The sequence below is a fragment of the Fusarium poae genome, chromosome 4, assembly GCF_019609905.1.
Source record: "Fusarium poae strain DAOMC 252244 chromosome 4, whole genome shotgun sequence".
NCBI lineage: Eukaryota > Fungi > Ascomycota > Sordariomycetes > Hypocreales > Nectriaceae > Fusarium > Fusarium poae.
In genome coordinates, this window is record NC_058402.1 from 3,865,374 (window position 1) to 3,883,592 (window position 18,219).

The 18,219-nt window shown below is 48.9% G+C and overlaps 6 protein-coding genes across 6 annotated transcripts; 3 read left to right on the top strand and 3 right to left on the bottom strand.

Moving 5' to 3' along the window:
- Positions 1-2,451: 2,451 nt before the first annotated feature.
- Positions 2,452-3,686, top strand: FPOAC1_011310 (uncharacterized protein; the record flags this gene model as incomplete). Its single annotated transcript, XM_044855692.1, has 3 exons — positions 2,452-2,466; positions 2,518-3,298; positions 3,349-3,686. The coding sequence occupies 3 exons, from the start codon at positions 2,452-2,454 to the stop codon at positions 3,684-3,686; spliced, it is 1,134 nt and encodes a 377-aa protein (XP_044703005.1).
- A 310-nt stretch (positions 3,687-3,996) lies between these two features.
- On the bottom strand, positions 3,997-6,361 carry FPOAC1_011311 (uncharacterized protein; the record flags this gene model as incomplete). Its single annotated transcript, XM_044855693.1, has 3 exons — positions 3,997-4,706; positions 4,763-6,240; positions 6,315-6,361. 3 exons carry the CDS (start codon positions 6,359-6,361, stop codon positions 3,997-3,999), a joined length of 2,235 nt encoding a protein of 744 aa, XP_044703006.1.
- Positions 6,362-7,090: 729 nt separating this feature from the next.
- FPOAC1_011312 (uncharacterized protein) lies at positions 7,091-8,071 on the top strand (the record flags this gene model as incomplete). Its single annotated transcript, XM_044855694.1, has 1 exon — positions 7,091-8,071. The coding sequence occupies one exon, from the start codon at positions 7,091-7,093 to the stop codon at positions 8,069-8,071; it is 981 nt and encodes a 326-aa protein (XP_044703007.1).
- Positions 8,072-10,082: 2,011 nt separating this feature from the next.
- Positions 10,083-12,377, top strand: FPOAC1_011313 (uncharacterized protein; the record flags this gene model as incomplete). The annotated part of the gene is made up of 1 exon (XM_044855695.1): positions 10,083-12,377. One exon carries the CDS (start codon positions 10,083-10,085, stop codon positions 12,375-12,377), a length of 2,295 nt encoding a protein of 764 aa, XP_044703008.1.
- Positions 12,378-12,985: 608 nt separating this feature from the next.
- Positions 12,986-13,671, bottom strand: FPOAC1_011314 (uncharacterized protein; the record flags this gene model as incomplete). The annotated part of the gene is made up of 2 exons (XM_044855696.1): positions 12,986-13,107; positions 13,158-13,671. The coding sequence occupies 2 exons, from the start codon at positions 13,669-13,671 to the stop codon at positions 12,986-12,988; spliced, it is 636 nt and encodes a 211-aa protein (XP_044703009.1).
- A 518-nt stretch (positions 13,672-14,189) lies between these two features.
- Positions 14,190-17,429, bottom strand: SPT5 (transcription elongation factor spt5; the record flags this gene model as incomplete). The annotated part of the gene is made up of 3 exons (XM_044855697.1): positions 14,190-14,779; positions 14,829-17,061; positions 17,133-17,429. 3 exons carry the CDS (start codon positions 17,427-17,429, stop codon positions 14,190-14,192), a joined length of 3,120 nt encoding a protein of 1,039 aa, XP_044703010.1.
- Between the last annotated feature and the right edge of the window lie 790 nt (positions 17,430-18,219).

Sequence of the window (18,219 nt, forward strand, 5' to 3'; positions counted from 1 at the left end):
ATAAAGAACCTTATTGAGAAACTCGTCATACCTGGACAGGACGTCTCCACCGGGAAATGACCTGAATTTGGGAGATGGCTGTGAGTGGTTCTTGGCGGACAATCTTTATTCTGGCTGTCTGGGGTCCATGACAAAGACGGGCCATATACAGCAACAATCACCGGCGACACGTCGCTAACCCACTGTAAGTGGTCCGCCTTACAGAGAGTGAAGGCCCCCGTAAGTTCATCGCTTCGGAAGGGCCGAGACTCTGCTCTGGAGGTCGGTCTTTGGGGATGGTGAAGATGCTGGGTATGGCGTCTTGGCAGTGGTCTTGGCTGCAACGTTGTGCGTGTGCTAGACTAGTGAGAGACTGGGTGAGTAGTAGTCGTCTTCGTCGTCGTCGTCGTCATCTTTGTGGTTATAGTATTGACCATTTTTGTATATGAGGTTTTGTTTGTTGTCTATGAATCAACGTCGTCGATTTAAGAATTTGTGTCAAAGGGGAGGAGGAGGGGAGGAGGGGAGGAGGAGGTTCGAAACTGCACACAGTGTCAAGTTGGCTAGTGCAGGTAGAGAGCTAGGGACGGCAGCCTTCCCCGCCAGCATCTGCAGCGGAATTCCAGAATGTAAAAAGGCAACAACGACATCTCGCTTGGCAAAAGACTACCTAGGTAATTGCCAAGAATTTACACTTTTATTGAGGCCAACGATATCTGCCAAGTTTTAAACGATTAGGGGCCAACGAGTCAGAAGATACGAGTGTCATGTCAATTACCTCCACCAAACGTTATTCTCGATAACATGTAAAACAAAGTTTAATTACTACGATTGATTAGATCTACAGCCAAACTTGTACATATTAGGTATTGGAGTCTCTTGACTTTTCTGATACCCAAGGGCAGAGTACATCACAGCCGTAGTCTATACAGACTACAGTAGAAAGCCTTGCCCAACAACACAAGAAGCGAGATTACTTTGTCTCAGTTGTTTCTATAGTACAGACCATATTAATTGCTGGCTGTGTTTGATGAGCCTCAATCAAAGCCTCAACCTCAAACGCTTTGACGGTTAGTAAGCGGACTAGCGGAATAAGCAATACTTTGACCTCCAAACCAACAAACAAAGCAAGAGATACAGGCACAGGCATAACCAATTCTCCTTGTTTCTCTGGTCCTCACATTTCACAAGTCTACAACCCGTTCCGTCCCTCTTACCAAATTCATCAATGGAATCCAGGAGCACAAGAGTTACATTCCATGGAACAAGTCACAATATGACAAAAGCTTGCTCGTGACGCTCTGCTCAAGCTTCAATTCGCGTCACCCTCTTGCATTCTTATTTTGAACGTCTCTGTCTAAAGCATTGCGATCCAGCTTTGCGATCAAGACATCACTTAAAGTTCTATCAAAGAAAAGCAGATCTCGTCTCCTCTAGCCAATTGTTACTCTCATCCCCTCCATCCGATCGCTTCGGTCCCCTGCCGGCCGAGACATGCATTACCATTAGATACTAACTGTTCTAGTCTATAAGTTACACAATCTCACCAGTGAATGAACGATTGGGGACATCGACTCTTGTTCTCCCATTGAAGCGGGAATATTTGCACGACCCTGAATCCATGTCCAACCAGTTTCCACATCCAGAATGTTTGTCTACAAGTGACACAAGCTTAGTATGTAGCAGTGTTCAAGATGAATCAACCAAAGACAGCAGAGACATAAACCCCGATGCAGTTCATGAGCCTAGGTGCGATTGGAGGTGTCCAATGTTAAGCTTGAATCAAAACATGGCGCTGTCTCTCGCTTACATCTCCAAACATTGAGCACACATGGTGTCTTGTCTTGTCTTGTTTCGTTTCATTCCATTCTCCAAGCTCCTCTACCAACATACTCGTCTTTCTCATCGTCATCAATACTGACATCAATCAATGCCCTGTCGGAAATGAATCTCTAAACAAACACAACATTCCGTATCAAGATCCCGCTGTTGTCCTCCTCTTAACTTCCGATCTATCCACAGCCCTCGAGCTGACTCGCTGGCGGAACGGTACGGTTTGTCTAGAGAAGGGCGACATCCGATGCTCGATACCCGTTGGGAAAATCCTTCTCCAATTAGGGCTTCTTTTCTTACCTCTGGGTCGTAGGGTTGGATTGGTCTGACAAAGACATTGAATCCCACATGGCGCCTCCTTAGATAGAATCTTTTTTGTGCAACGGGTTCAGTGTTGAAGGTCTCGAACCCATCCTTGGCCTTGGTTGTAGGTATATGGGCTCGAAAGAGATAAAGCTCTTTAGCTTCCCTTCTTCCTCAAGAAAAAAAAACATATGCGAAACAACTCGAGGCGAGCTATCAACCATGGAACTACTACGATTCTTTCTAATACTTCTTCCTATTAATTTCTTATCTCTCGTTTCTGCATTGCCCCATTTTCTGAACCGCAAAGATGATGCAATTATTGCTCCAAAAGTCATGATCATATCAATGGTATGCTCCAGTATCATCTCTCAAAATTGAATCTCTAACACGGCGTGACAGTGGTCCCCTGAAGCGGAAATTTGGCATGATCGTCTTCCACGTACCCACCTCGGAAACCTATCAGCCAAAGTCGTTCACTCTCCCGGCCTCTCTATGCTATTCCCCTGTGTCACTTGTACAGACAATGGCGACATCTGCCATCTCACCATCGGCGAAGGGGAAGTCAACTCAGCCGCCTCACTCATGGCTCTCGTGCTATCTCCCAAATTTGACCTGAGTAGCACATACTTCCTGATTGCTGGTATAGCCGGCGTCAACCCCAAGTATGGAACACTCGGTACCGTAGCTGTCGCTCGCTACGCAGTCCAGGTCGCTCTCCAATACGAGATTGATTCAAGATCCCTCCCTCCTAATTTTCCCACAGGATACATCTCATATGGTCGTGACCAACCTCACGAATACCCATTTATCACGTACGGCACCGAGGTATTTGAACTCAATGCTAAACTCCAAGATACTGCTCACAAGCTAGCTTCCAAAGCCGAGCTGGAAGACGCCATTGGACCAAAGGAATACCGCGCGCTATACAGCCGGATGGGCGAGTCGTATAGAAGTGCTTCTCAACCTCCTTCTGTTGTAAAATGCGACACTGCCACGAGCGATGTATATTATTCGGGCAGCCGACTCTCGGAGTCCTTTGAGAATACCACCCGGGTATGGACAAATGGAACAGGAGTGTACTGCATGAGTGCGCAGGAGGACAATGCGGTATTAGAAGTCCTGGTCAGGGCGGCAATCGAGAAGATCGTTGACTTTTCCAGGGTCATGGTTATAAGAACTGGTATACCCTCCCAGTACCGATACCTTGAGACATTTTACTAACAGTTCAAGGCTCCAACTTTGATCGTCCTCCTCTCGGCCACTCGGACTTGAACCATCTCATGGCCCAGCAGAACGGCTTCGGTATTGCAATAGCCAATATCTTTAATGCCGGTATCGAAATCGTCAAAGGTATCGTCCGTGATTGGGACAAAACATTCAAGGACGGCATCACTGCGGAAAACTACGTGGGAGACATCTTTGGCAGTCTGGGTGGCGAGCCGGACTTTGGTTTCGGTAGTTTGACTCTTGGGAAGCGTATAGCGAAGGGTTGCAAGACGAATGACCTAGCCGTGAGGGAGATGGATAGGCGGAGGATCTTGACACAAAAGTCACTGAGAAAGGTTTAGAATCTCTTGCAAGATTGGTGATGTGCTGTCTTTCGTTTCGTATCCGGCGTGGATCCAATATGGATTTTGTGCCGTGATCAAATTTACTTTTTATTTCACCTAGGTATATACGCATGAGAGGAAATAGCCTTTCCCTGTTTCGCTGCGTAACGTATGTATGGTCTGTACGACCAGCTAGCTAGCTTTGCTTGGCTTCAATTCATGGCCAAAGCATACGCTGTCTTGATCCCTCGCTGTGCGCCAGAAGGCACAATTCATCATCATAAATATCACAGTATTGTCTGTATAATCTCAAAACTTTTGGCGCAGTTCACCACGGCCCTTCTGCCCAGATGTCAGGTTGTCTCTCCACACACAATGTCTCCCAGCCAGACGCAACCCACAGCACCGTGAAGTGAAGCACAAGGAGAACTAGGCTCATACCAAGTCCCCATGCGCGTGGTCCACTTGAGAAATAGTCCCCGTGGCCTTGTATCATCATTGGCGAATAACTTGTTACTTGCGGTAGACCAAGGTCTAGAGCCGCTACACCGATGAGAGGAATAGCCACGTTCAGCTCTGCCATGAGGGGCCAGCAGGGACGGATGAGAGTTGTCACTTTGATACCAAATAGGCCCAGGCGGATGATGTAACTTAGTAATGGAGAGTGCGAGCCTGCAAGATTCATAAAATGGAGAATAAACACGGTCGCTCTTCGCTTCAAGGCATCAGCTGTTGTGGTGGGTGGTGGCATGAGAAGCGGGGGACTCTGGGAACTTCGCCGCTCGTGCAAGTCTGCTGATTCAGATGCGTCACTAACGCTGACTGCTGGGGTTACAAGGGAACTACGGCGACTTTCCTGGCTGCGAGAAACGACCATGGAGTGCGAGCCACGGTGTCGCGACAAGGACTGCAGATGAGGATCAAGCCGAGAACTTTGCCCGCTCTTGGTGGGCGACAAGTCTCTTGCAGTTGATCTGGCCAACGCACCAAGCTCTTCAAACTTGTCTTGTGTTGATGTCTGATTACGATGTCGTGGGCCTGCAAAATAGTAAGATCAAAGCAAATTAGATAGAACAATAGATGAAAGGCCTTACCTGGAACTGGAGTGCTCGGGTGAGCAGGCGAGTCTAAGTTTTGGATTCGAGTGGCGATTCCTAGATTTGGTACAGGCTCTTGACTTGAACCATTTTCGAAGCTCACAGACTCGCCCCTCATTGCCTTGAGGACCTCGTTGGCGCTAGGCCTTTCAGCGGGGTCTAGAGACAGCAGTTTCTTCAACAGTTGATACAGCCTCGGTGGTAGGTCAGGGCGTTCACGACGCTCATCGTGGAAGCCAGTCCAGTGGGTGATCTCTTCTCGGAGCTCATCCACGTCCTCAAGCTCTTCTTGGAGAGCATTCGCATTTTGGTAAGGCAGTCGCCCGAAACACATAAAATACAGGATCATGCCAAGTGCAAAGATATCCGACTTGGTGGTAAAGTTCGCATATCGTCCCGAAGAAGTATCCATCTTGAGAACTTCCGGTGCACAGTATGAAATGGTTCCAGTGGTGCCGGAAGACTTGCGAACAACATTTTCCGGTTGGACCTCGCCAAAGTCGCTAATGAGGCAGATTGTTCTACCACCTTCGCGGTGCATCAAACAATTACTTGGTTTGAGATCGCGATGAATGTAGTTGGCAGCATGAAGGTATGCTACACCAGAAGTAATGTCCTTGAACAGTGAATAAATTTCTTCAACTGCCAATACGCGATTACCGTTCACTAGATCCACAGGTGTTTCGAGTTGGCCTTTCGACCTGCGGCGCATCTGCGCTTTGAGTTCTTCTTTGGTCGCCTCACGAGGTGCACCTCCTATGATGTACTGGTGAAGGTCACCACCATTGCAGTACTGCTGCAGAATGAAAGCGCACGCGACGCTGGGGCCGAAGCGGGTAAGTCGAACGTCTTCCAGCCAGACATGCCGGTAAGACACGAGGTTTGGATGGGAAAGCTTCGCGAGTAGTTCGACTTCGATGAGGACCTTTTCAAGCCATGCGTGATCGTCTCCGACGGGCACTCGTTTGCAGGCGAATTGGCCCAAAGCACAACCATCGATCTCGTGTCGCACAAGAAGCACGACACCCTTGCCACCTTTTCCCAACACTCTTTCTTCGACAAAAAACGTATTAAAGTAATTCGGGCTGAAAGCATCGCGTCGTATCCTGCTGCCTTCTGCTTGCGCAACACCAGGTGTACTCGACACAAATTCGGCCTCTTCAGGAGCTGGAGGCGGCGGCGACGTCTGGTGGGTGCTATCGGCTACACCAAGAGAAGGCCCAAATATTCTTCTCACAGGGCTTGGAGGTCCATCGGTGGATGCATCGTTGTTGGAGTTGACAGCGCGCAGCATACGAAAGTAGTCGGGATCGACATAGGTTTCTTGGCGGGCGCCGAAGGAACGATCATATCCTCGGTCGGGGGTGTTTTCTGAGCGAGTGAGAGGTTGATGGCATGTTGGACAAGTAGAAATGCCTCTGATCTCGAGTCGATGAGACTGGGAATCACGAACGACGATGGCGTTGTGGTGTCGGCTAAGTAAGTAAGTACCAGGATTAGCTTGTACTCGAGCTTGCGACACCTGACAGGAGCTAGATGAATGACGTACAGCACAATTTCTCTGCCCTCGTGGGGCTGGTATGGAATTAGCGACATGTCCTTGAAACGGAAACGTCTGATGCTGAAGCCAGCATCGCAGTCATGGTAAAGAAGATGATTGCGCGATCAAGTGCTTGATATTAGTCTATTTGGAGCTGTGATGTGATGTGATGTTTGGTTGGTTCGAAAAGAAGGAATTGGAATGTAGATGGAAGTGGAAAGTTCTGCGGGGAAGCTTTCTTTAGTGGATCGACGTGATGTTGATCACTGAGGCTCCAGCTGACTGACATGGACAATAGCAATAATGATAATAATAATACCCCAACCAAACATTAACAACACGTGGCAGGTAACACGATAATTGACATCCAAGCCATTCGAGATACTCTATTGGAGTATATCTATCTGAGATACATCTATCTTTTATTTCCAAGCAATAAGTGGGTGTTGTCATTGTAATATCAATCTTCAAACTGCTGGTCATGAACTTCGATCAAGACATCGCTTTGTAATTTATGACAACAAGATACAGTAATTTGGTAATAGCCGTGAACCTGAGAAAATAAAAATAAAAATAGTTTACGTCAAGAATTTATAAGAATTTACTGTCAATACAACTTTCTATCCAGTATTCAACAATGATTTGGGTTGTCAAGGTCCAGGGTATGCCAGCTCCAACTGCTACGCCTCCTGGCTCTGCCCCTGCCCGTCTCCACCATCCGCAAGGGTTCCTCGATTACCAACACTGAACCTCTCACTCTTAAACTCCATCTACCCTCAATCATCATGACAGATCTTAGACAGGCTTGCGATCGCTGCCACAGCAAGAAACTACGATGTACCAAGATCCCAGGCTCAGTTGTCTGCGCTCGGTGTGTCAAAGCTGGAGTTACTTGCCTCTTCAGTCCTCCAGCCCGATCTCTGCGCCATCCTGATGTTGTTCACATGGACTGGACTGTACTTAGTCTAGACCAACCAGTGGCCGAACTTCAGAGCACCGATCTTGATCACCTTATAGCAACACCGCCAACCAGCAATGATGCTAACCCGACCCCATCTGCTCCGATCACTGTAGTATCTCAACTAACTGATCTCATGGTCGCATTTGATCGTATGCAGAACAGCCCTCCTGCGTCTTTGACCCAGCATCTCACCATACGCGAACTCGACGAGGTTATGAAAGTTTGCGAAATTAATGTCGGGGAATTCCTTGAAGAGTTGCTTCAGAGTTCCCAAAAGCTGGTACACTTATACCCTCAAGTCCTCAAACAGCTTGAACCACCCCAGGATACAACACCTTGCGAGACCCCAGATTGTGTACACAACTCGCAGTTGTTTTCGCATTCTCGACTCAAGGTCTCGATTGACCAGTCACTTATTCATCTTTTGTTGGCATGTCATATCAGACTGCTGGGTTTGTTCGACAACATCGTCAATCATGGGCGTATGTGTGCTCATATAGCTCCCATGATAACCCCAGAGCGCGAACCGAGGCTCGACATACCAGAAATCAAGATCGGTTCCTTTGTTGCACCAAAAATTTCTGCTGCATCGATGGTGATAGCAATGGTAATTGAGCTCCAAACAACCCTCAATACCAGAGCTCAGGACTTGCACGACGTGATTTCATCAAATGTTGGCCACGATGCGAGGACAGCAAAGATTATTGACCTGCAGTGTGAGTCCTTGAAAGAGCACGCTTCAAAAACTTGCTCCGATCTGCACTCTTTCCGGGAGCATCTTCAGAAGTTGGGCGTCCTTGGATGAACGTCCATCTGTTTCTCGGCGACTATTTTTACTATTTTTACCGCTAAGGACTACAAAGATCCATCATTGACCGTCGCTCAACTTCAAAGTCGCCGCTCACGAGTCATCCAAATTGGAACCCCACTGCCCCAGTATCTCGCAAACTTGTGTTCAAAAGCTAGCTAGCAAAGTTGCACAGATACGGAGGACACTATGTACAGGATGATTGATGACCGAGATATGGAGTCTGGATCTAACTATGGACAACGGCGATCTGCATGCTTCTGGACGATGTTTCTAGAACCATGGGTTTCGTCTTGCTCCTAGCGCCAAGAGTTAATCGGGACCATTTAAGATTGCAGATGGGTCAAACCAGTCTATCGATTGTTCTAGCCTTATATCGTTAATCGCGTCCCCCCAGCTCCGCTTATACACAGCTTTACCTGGATGTTGGCCGATTCATTTCTAGGCAAGCTTGTTCATTAGAAAATGTTTCTAAGCTGAAACAATCCCATGTCATGTCACAATTGCGGGCAAGTGCCTATACCAATAACGATCAGGGGAGTCAGAAGAAATGGGACAACTTTCCGCTTGTTTGTCGCCAAGATGAAGCGTGTCCGAGTGTTACGATGTCTCTTGGCATCTGCACAGGTATAAGCCACGAGCTGAAGTTGAGCTGTGCTCATTACATGACAAGCTCCTGGAGCAAACATTTTGCGGATCTGATACCACAGTCCCAAATAAGTCTCTTCAACTTCGGACGAGTATCCTACGTCACCGAGATTTCCTTCTACACCACATCACGATCCGTCAAGCCGAACATCAATAGATATTCAATAGATCCGATCAGAGTCGATCTTGACAGAGGCAGAGGCGTCGCTTGCAGACAGTACTCTCCTCGGTTGAAGCTACGGCAAGCCACGGCGTTTTCCACCTTGAATTGTAACAGACGCTAATAGACCCGGGTCGAAATAGAGCCCGCTCTTCAGCTGGCGATCTCCTTTTCCTCTTTGCATCGAAGAATGTCCCACCAGAAGCACGTTAACTAGAACATCGGATTGTCGGCATCGGCCAAGATATTTAGGACATCACTTGTGTTGGTTGGCCGCTTTGAACATGGTCCATATCAACTTAACAAGCTACAGGGGGTTGCTGTTGGACATTTGTGGCGTTGATGATATGCCGCTAAGAGACATCCGGTTAGGGAGAACAGTTCCATTGGGACTGTTGACATATCTCATCAGTATCAAGATGTCATCTCTTGACTGGGAATCTCCTATTCAACGTCATCCTATTTCACAACTAAGTTTCAACAACGCCGGCCTGTCTCTCAACTTCAATGTCTCGTCATATTCCCCCTCTGGTCTCTTGAGATCCACCGTCCACTCTTACCCTAACACCCCATCTTATCTCCCATGCAGAATGTTTCATCTTATTTCCTGTAGCTTGGCCCGGGCGTTAAAAACTTAGCCTTCGTTTAAAAAGCACCCCTGACTAAGGTAGGCTATCCGTCTTGATACCACACTGCCTGCCCAATGATAACTGAAAAGAGGGACTACCACCGCAAGCTATCGATTTACCCAACCCAGGAATGGCGATAGCTTCAGTGCCAAGTCGAACTGCTCTTTTGTTTCCCCTAGCTAACATGAGCTGAGCTCCAGAATTAGAAAACTCCGAAGGATGAATCGTCAGTCACAACGGTGCGGTGTGGCTTTTGCGGTTACTGTTGCTGGTCTTGATGAAATACGTTTTTTTAGTTCTTGCCAGTGGCGAAGCGAGGTGGATGAGTCGGTAATTGCCGTCATGATTCAGTCTGATACTGGCTGTATATATGTGAACCGTCCTGTTCACATCTTGAGTCTTGCTTCCTCAGCGGTAACACTTCATTCCTTTTTGCTGTTGCTGTGCATTTCCCTTGTCACTCGTTAGACATTTGATACTCCAACTACATTCACACTCTTTTGTCACTGGGTCTATCTGTACACCCACTTACAATCGTTACTACAATAATCTAATATCCCCTCCTTCCAAAATGCCCTCCACAAAGGTCATTGTGGCCTTCATGGCTGCACTGGCTGTTCCCATGGCCAATGCCGGTAACTGCAAGCCTAAGCCCGTCACTACCACCGACGTAGCTCTGCCTGGCGTCACAACCTCTGGCACCGTCACTGCTATTACATCCGGAACCGAGACCGGTACTCCTACTGCCGAGACTTCTGCTGCCACCACCACTGAGGCTGCTTGTTCCAAGTACACTCCTTACGAGGCTCAGCCTGCCGACTGTGGTAAGAAGGGCATTGCTCCCAACTGTGCTGACAAGATCATTGGCACCCCCTCGACCTGTGTAGACTGGACCGAGTGTGGCAACACCTGCGGCAAGACTCTTGGATGCAAGTCTTTCTCTGTCAAGGGACGTACTTGCACCCTCTACAAGACGGTCGTCGAGGAGCTTGGCTGGACTGCCAGTGAGGGTTCTGGCGCTAGCGAGTTCTACGATCTTGATCTTTGCTTCACATGTGCCGAGGAGTCCAGCGCTACCTCTGGTACTGAGACTGTCACCGGTGCTCAGACTACTGAGACTGCTGAGGGTGTTCAGACCACCGAGACTGCTGCCGGCACCGAGACCACCGAGACTGCTGCAGGTGTTCAGACTACTGAGACTGCTGCTGGCACCGAGACCACCGAGACTGCTGCTGGTACCGAGACCACCGAGACTGCTGAGGGTGTTCAGACTACTGAGACTGCTGCCGGCACCGAGACCACCGAGACTGCTGCGGGTGCTCAGACTACTGAGACTGCTGCCGGCACCGAGACTACTGAGACTGCTGCCGGCACCGAGACTACTGAGACTGCTGCCGGCACCGAGACCACCGAGACTGCTGCTGGTACCGAGACCACCGAGACTGCTGAGGGTGTTCAGACTACTGAGACTGCTGCCGGCACCGAGACCACCGAGACTGCTGCCGGCACCGAGACCACCGAGACTGCTGCTGGTACTGAGACCACCGAGACCGCTGCTGGTATTCAAACCACTGAGACCGCTGCTGGTACCGAGACTACCAACGCTGCCGTCACTACTACTGAGGCTGCCACCACCACTGCTGCTGGTTGCACTGCTGCTTACACTACCGTCGACAGCGCTCCTGTTGAGTCTTGCGCTGTCCAGGGCCGATCTGAGGATGGCACCCCCATTGCCAGATACCGAATGGTCGAGAGCGCCGACGAGTGTGCTGCCAAGTGCGCTGACTATGTCAGTGAGGAAAACGCTGATGAGGTCTGCAACACCTTCTCTTACCAGGGTGATTCTTGGTCATGCATACTTTACGCCGCTTCGGTGAATGATCTGAACGTCGACGATGCTGAGTGCGAAGAGGGCACCCTTTGCCAGGCGGACTCCTCCTTTTACGACCTCCACGCCTGCTATGCCAAATGCGATGGATACATTGCCCCTACTACCACCGCGGCTGGCCTCACTGATGCTGCTGTTACCACTGATGCTGCTACCACTGATGCTGCCACTACCACGGAGGCTGCTGTCACCACTGATGCTGCTACTACCACGGAGGCTGCCGTCACCACTGAGGCTGCTACCACTGATGCCGCTACCACCACTGATGCCGCTACCACCACTGATGCCGCTACCACCACTGATGCCGCTACCACCACTGATGCCGCTACTACCGAGGCCGCCACCACTACCGAGGCCGCCCCTGTTTGCACAAACTACATCCCCAAGCCTGATCGTCCCAGCACTTGCGGTCAGCAAGGCAAGGTCAGCTGCCGTTCTTCTCAGAAGCTCGGCCAGTCCGTCTGGGCCGCCAGCGCCGACAAGTGTGGCAAGATCTGCGGAACCACCGAGGGCTGCAAGACCTTCTCCTTCAAGTACAACGGCTCCAAGTGCCAGCTCTACAGCTCTGCCCTGGACCAGCTCACCTTCACTCCTTGCAACACTGGTGTCAAGTTCTACGACCTTGAGAAGTGCTACACTTGCCAGAACGAGGAGACTCCTGCTCCTCCTGCCACCTGCTCCAAGTATGTTGCCGACTTTGCCAGCTGTGGTAGCAACACCTACTGTGGCACTCGTGGTTCCATCTGCGAAGAGGTGCTCATCCCTAACGTTGGTGATGCCTCATGCCTCGAGAACTGTGCCAAGAGCTGCATCAACTTCGGCGCTGAGTGCGTGTACTTCAGCTACAAGCCTGCCACCCCCTGGGGCAACGCCAAGTGTAAGCTGTACAAGTCTGGCAAGATCACCAAGAACAAGAACTCCATCATCAAGTTCTACCAGCAGCCTTGCTTCAAGTGCCAGAACCCTCCTGTCTTGTAAGCGGAGCATGAGCGTGGACAGCCACTTAAGTGATGGATACTTCGCGATAGGTCTAGAAAAACCCTTCTTTCATTTTTCGATGACTACGCGATTTCGAAGGTTTTTTTTTTAAATAGCATTTTACGTAATTATTTTCAGCTACATACATACCTTTAGACATGAATATATGATCTGGACAACCACTATTTTTGTCCCTGATCGAAATATTGTGATTTCCAGGTTCTAGTAGTCGATAGAGGGTGGGATGTATGATATCGTTCATGTATCGTAATCTAGCATTTAAAGTATCTTCTTTGCATCATAATACCGTTTCGACAGCCGTGAGGCTTGAATTCTTTTCTCGCCCTGCCCTATACCAATATCGTACATGTTTTGTTTTTATTACACTGATATACAACCTCATTAGATAACCACATGAGTTTGTATTTCTGCAGCGAGAACTTTCATCTTGAAACAAAAAAGTAAGCTGCTCTTTTTATCTTAAAGATGAAAGTTCTCGCCACAGAAATACAATCTCATATGCTTATCTAGAACTGGCAACTTCTTTCTGCCGTCCCGGATGAGGTGCAAAGTCCACTATTCAGGCTTCTGTCTCCTAGAGAACTACCTCAGTCCCTCAAGAGCTCCTCACCATGCTGCTCTAACTTTTCCCCTTGCTCTCTCTCTTCCTTCTCCTTATTAATCTTGGCCTGCTTCCATGGAGGAACCTTGGGCTCTCTTTTCATAACCACTGAACTTATTAGCATAACATCACAACCAATGCATGGCTGGATAACTTACGTCTTTGGAAAAGATCATAACTCGTTACCAGGAAAATCGGCATACCGACCATAAACTTGAGCCAATTTCTCTCCAGCTGTTTGTATCTCCTTTTATAGTCCTCCTTCTTTTTCTTTTCCTCCTCGTCTTTCGTCAACTCCTTCTTTTTATCTTCTTCCACCTGCCTGCTTTTCCCCCTCTCTTCCCTGATCCTGTCCAGTCGTCTTTGTCTCGCTTCTCGCAGTTGCTCCTCTCTGTTCCTGGCTAAATTGGCTGACTTTTCTTGTAATCGTTGCTGAAGCACGGCAGATTGCTCCGATGTCGTGGGAGTTATTCGCACTTTCGCAGGCTTTTCGCTAGGTGCAGAGTCTTGCGTGTTGGGAATCTTGGAGCGACGGTCTGTTGGCTTTGTTGAGAAAGCGCATGTTGGCGGAGATCGTGTGTTGTTGCAGCGAGCGGCAGGGCATTCGAGACGGAATGATCGTGGGTGGGCTAAGGAGGCCACCCTCCGTGGCGGCGTAAAGCGTAAAGACATTATAATATCGGTGTAGATCAAACGAGGGACTCGGGTATGGTAAGTGAATTTCGGAGTAACATAGTTGCGGAGGGTTGTCTTGCAGATTCACTCAAGTCAGAAAAAGATGGTCATCCCTTATCGATAAGAATAATACTATCAGGACATTCATGACCTTCACGTCCTCCACGTCACTGAGGTTCTGTCAGTCATCAGACAGTCCTCGGGGCATTAGAAAGATTGGCCACTGTTAACACAAGAGACCAAGTTAGTAGGTTTGGGCAGTTTACGTTACTAAGAACAGACCTCTTAGACTGCTTATTTATGTACCTAAAGGTTAGAGGCTAACTTTCCTGGTGCACATGAGACAGTTAACAATTTACACAAGATGAAGCGTCTAACTTTGAATAGAATTCTTAATGCTAATTGGCATATTGCCAGAATATTTTGATTATACAATTACTGTCTTCCCAAACGCCTTTTGCATTCATCCGCCACGTACACACCCCAATGGTTGTTCAGTCTTGTACTGCCCGTAATCAGTCGTCATCAGTGTACCGAGGACCAGTGGCTCCAGGAGTCTCTGGTGGACCGTAACTTGCTCCCGGGGTAGGAGCAGCGTAGTAGCCAGGAGTGGGAGCACCAGCAGCAGGGGTAGGTGCCGAATCTGCTCCCCATCCGCCTTGCCAGCCACCAGGTGTTGGTGCACTGATAGCAGCAGGTGTAGGCGCCGAGTAAGCGCCAGGTGTAGGAGCGTTCATGGCACCGGGAGTTGGGGCACCGAGTGCACCACCGGGAGTAGGGGCGTCGTACGAGTTTGAACCCCACGAATCACCGCCACTGGCTCCTGGAGTTGGCGCGGTAACCCCCCAAGCAGGTGTCTTGGATCCTGAGCCCCAGCTGTCACCTCCACCATAAGCTGGTGTACGTGATCCAGCGCCAAACGCATCACCTGGGGCAGGGGTTCTTCCACCAGCCTGCCAGGCTGGCGTGCGCCCACCAGACCCGTAAGCCGTACGGCTGCCGTCATATGGGTTGACAGTCCGCGAACCATCTGCCCATGCGGGTGTTCGGGCGCCAGACATATCTTGGGCCTTCCAAGCGGGCGTTCTTCCACTTGCAGCAGGTGCTATGCTATGTTAGTAACATGAAATCAATCCAGTGATAAATAAACTTACTACGTGATCCCCAGGCAGGCACTCTGTCAGAGTTACCACCTGCCATGGGTGTGCGGGAGCCGCTCTGCCATCCTGGCACACGATCACCGCCGCCACGTCCGGCACCACCGCCATAACCACCGCGACCCCCTCGGCTGGCGATATCAATCGTAGCACCAGTCATCCTGTTCTTGAACGCTAAACTATCCTTAGGCACCGTGATCGTCTTGCTCTTCGTATGAAGCTCGACGCGAGCATGGGTGTCTGTGGTGTCTTTGACAATGCCTAGAAGACCTTTGTAGGCTCCCTTCTTGATAACAACAGTCTGTTCGATTGCCTTATCTCGTCCAAAAGACCTGGGTTGTTGCAAGGGCTTATTCTCACTTCCGTTCTTGTGAAGCTTGAGCGCTGGGTTCATGGCTGTCAAATCAGGACCGGTAGATGCGGCAGTATTGACGCGGCCACCCTTGGCAGCAATAGTGTTGACCATGTTGGCCTTGGTAACAAAAACACCTGCATGTTCCTTGTTGTCGTTGGAGTGTAGGAAGATGTATGAACGGTGAATGTGGATGATTTTGCCTTGGCGCTGCTGACCAGTGTACTCCTTGACAACATCTTCCAGACGAATCTCAGAGCCATGTCGATCAACGGCGACGACCAACTTTCGCTTTGGAATTTTGTTCGAAATCTGCGATGGCATAACCTGGCGAGGAGTTCCAAACTGATCAAGGACAACAAGCGACTCGCGATCAACCTTGACAACACAACCCACAGTCGTAGGATCGAGCTGCACCAGATCGTGTAGCGAGTACTGGCCCAGTGAGCCTTGACCACCGATATCACTAGCTTCACGCAGATCTTTGCTAAACACCGTGACCTCTGAGTTTGTCTGATCTGTCAAAAGTGTAACCTTGTCGTCCTTAATGTTGACAACCATTCCGACTTCGTCTCTAAACTTGCTACCGCCAATGACCTTGACGTGGTCGCCGACACTGAAGCGCTTGCGAAGAGCTCTGATGGGGACATCAATCTCTTGTCCAACGAGTTCACCTTCAGTAACGGTGATTGAAACGACATCGGAGTGAACACGCATGGCCTTTCCAACAACACCCTTCTGCTCACCGGTGTAGACCTCGACAACGTCGCCAGGGAGGTACGTAGCCAGTGCGTTGCTATCTTTGAGACTGTGTGCCAGCGCCTTGAGGTCGAGGTTCTCGGTTCCATCTTCAGCTCCTGAAGCGAATCTGGTAACCTCCTCGAGAGATGGGTTTACGTCAGTGACGGTAAGTTGTTGGATTTTGATATCCCTGACTTGGAATCCGTTCTCGAACTCCTCGTTGTTGTATGTCCATGTGCCGGTGGAAGGGTTTCCTTGGATAGCACGGGGGTTACGCTTTCGAGCCTCGATCTCGCTGAACAGTCGCTGAGGTGGCTTGGGGCCATTGCCGAAGGGTCGCTTACGCTTGCCATCAGCGGACAAGGCATCGTCTCGTAAACCATAGTCCAATCGGGGAATGAAGCGAACACGAGCTTCCAGGCCGTTCTCAGTAACATCAATGACTTGAGCAAGATCGCCATTGTGCTTTGGGGGTTTTCGAAGACGGACCCAAGCTCCGGGTTCCAGAGTAGGGGTTTTAGTGATGCGGAACAGCTCAGGCATATCCTTGATGTCGACAAGGATCATCTTGGAATGGGGATAAACGTTCATCATGCTGTCAAGTCCCTTGAGAATGTCGGTTTGACGTCGAGCTTCAACGTAGACAAACCCCTTCATCACGGATTCGATACCTCCGCGTTCAAAAGCGGCAGTGATGGCGAGTTCGTCCTTCGTACCCGCTCGCTCTTCTAGACGCTTCATGATGGAGAATACAACTTCTCGTTCCTTCCCTTCTTTACATCGGACAGCCCAGATGCTTGGATCATCCACACTGGGGAGGAGAAGTCGCTTGGGAACCACGGATACGTCCCTGAAGCCTTTGCCAGAGCGTCTGTTACCGTATCGTTGTCGCAGAATCTCTGCTTGTTTCTCGGCATCCATACTAGAGTCCATGTCCCTGCGGCGATCGAGTTCGCGATGTCGTCGGTCATCGTCAATACCGGTTTCCGCGATGTCATCTGGATGGTCGTTGGTGATGAAGTCTCCTATCTCTTCACCCAGCATCTCGTCGTCTTCGCCCTCGTCTTCATCGTCGACTTCGGCTTCGATATCGAAGAAATTGGCACCTCGCTCCTTTCTGCGCTTTCTGCGATGGCCCTAAAAGCAGTCAGCACCAACCAAGACATAGCAGGCAACAAACGCGCCAGGACAGACTAAAGTTCCCTTACCTGTTGAATGTCTTCATCCTCCTCGTCCTCTTCTTCTTCGTCTTCTTCGTCATCATCGTCGCGACGTCTACCAGTATCTTCCTCCTCCTCTTCCTCTTCTTCCTCCTCATCGTCATGTCGCGATTTGGAGGGTCGCTCATCCTCGTCGTCGTCATCGTCGCGAGGCGCAGGACTGCTTCCACGCTTCACTTTTTGGTTGCCGCCATCTTGTTCGTCATCAGATAGATCAGCGGGCGCAGGGTTGAAGTCTTCCTCGTCCTCAGAATCGTCGAAGCGCGAAGGGTCGTGAGAAGACATGGTGGCGAGGAAGTCGCGACACGTAACGTGTCTCTGGTGATTGTCTGAGCGTTTGTCGACTGAATATGAAAGAAAGAAGAAATGAACAAGTAGCAGCGATGTACGAAGAGAATATTAAAGGATATTTTGATGGATGACAAAGATGAACAATGAAAGAAAGTCAAAGCAACACCGAGTAATGTTGGAGCTCCAGACGGCAAAATGCCGGACCTTGTGCAGTGCACTATTTCTTGAATACCTAGTGGGTCTAAAAGTAGATAGGTCGCACGCGTGCAATGAGGTTGTTATATTAGCTAAGTTATTATGGCTAACTATAGCGCAGAAGGCGCTGTAGTAAAGGCCACTAATATAATAACTAAGGTAGGTAGGGCTAACCCCTGTAATATACTGCCTTAATCTCTTAATAGTATTATTTATAATATAAATTAAACTATATTAGTTCCTTATATAGTAATTAAACCTTATTCTCTTTTATAAATATAATAGTATATTCTCTAGTTAATTATTCTATAATAATATATTCTTATATCTTAAAGGCTATTTAGCCTAGTAACCTCTTTCTCTTATTATTTCCTTATAAAGTTCTTATTTTTAAGTATTTAATTATATAACTTTATTCTTATTATAATGAATATACTTTTCTATTTCTTAGAAGATTATAAAGGCCTTATCTCTATCTATATAATTATTGTAGGTTTAAATAGGTTAACTCTGCCTATATACTTATTCTTAATTATCTAACTTCTTTAGGATAGTCTTAAGATAAATCTTTTAATATTTATTTATTATT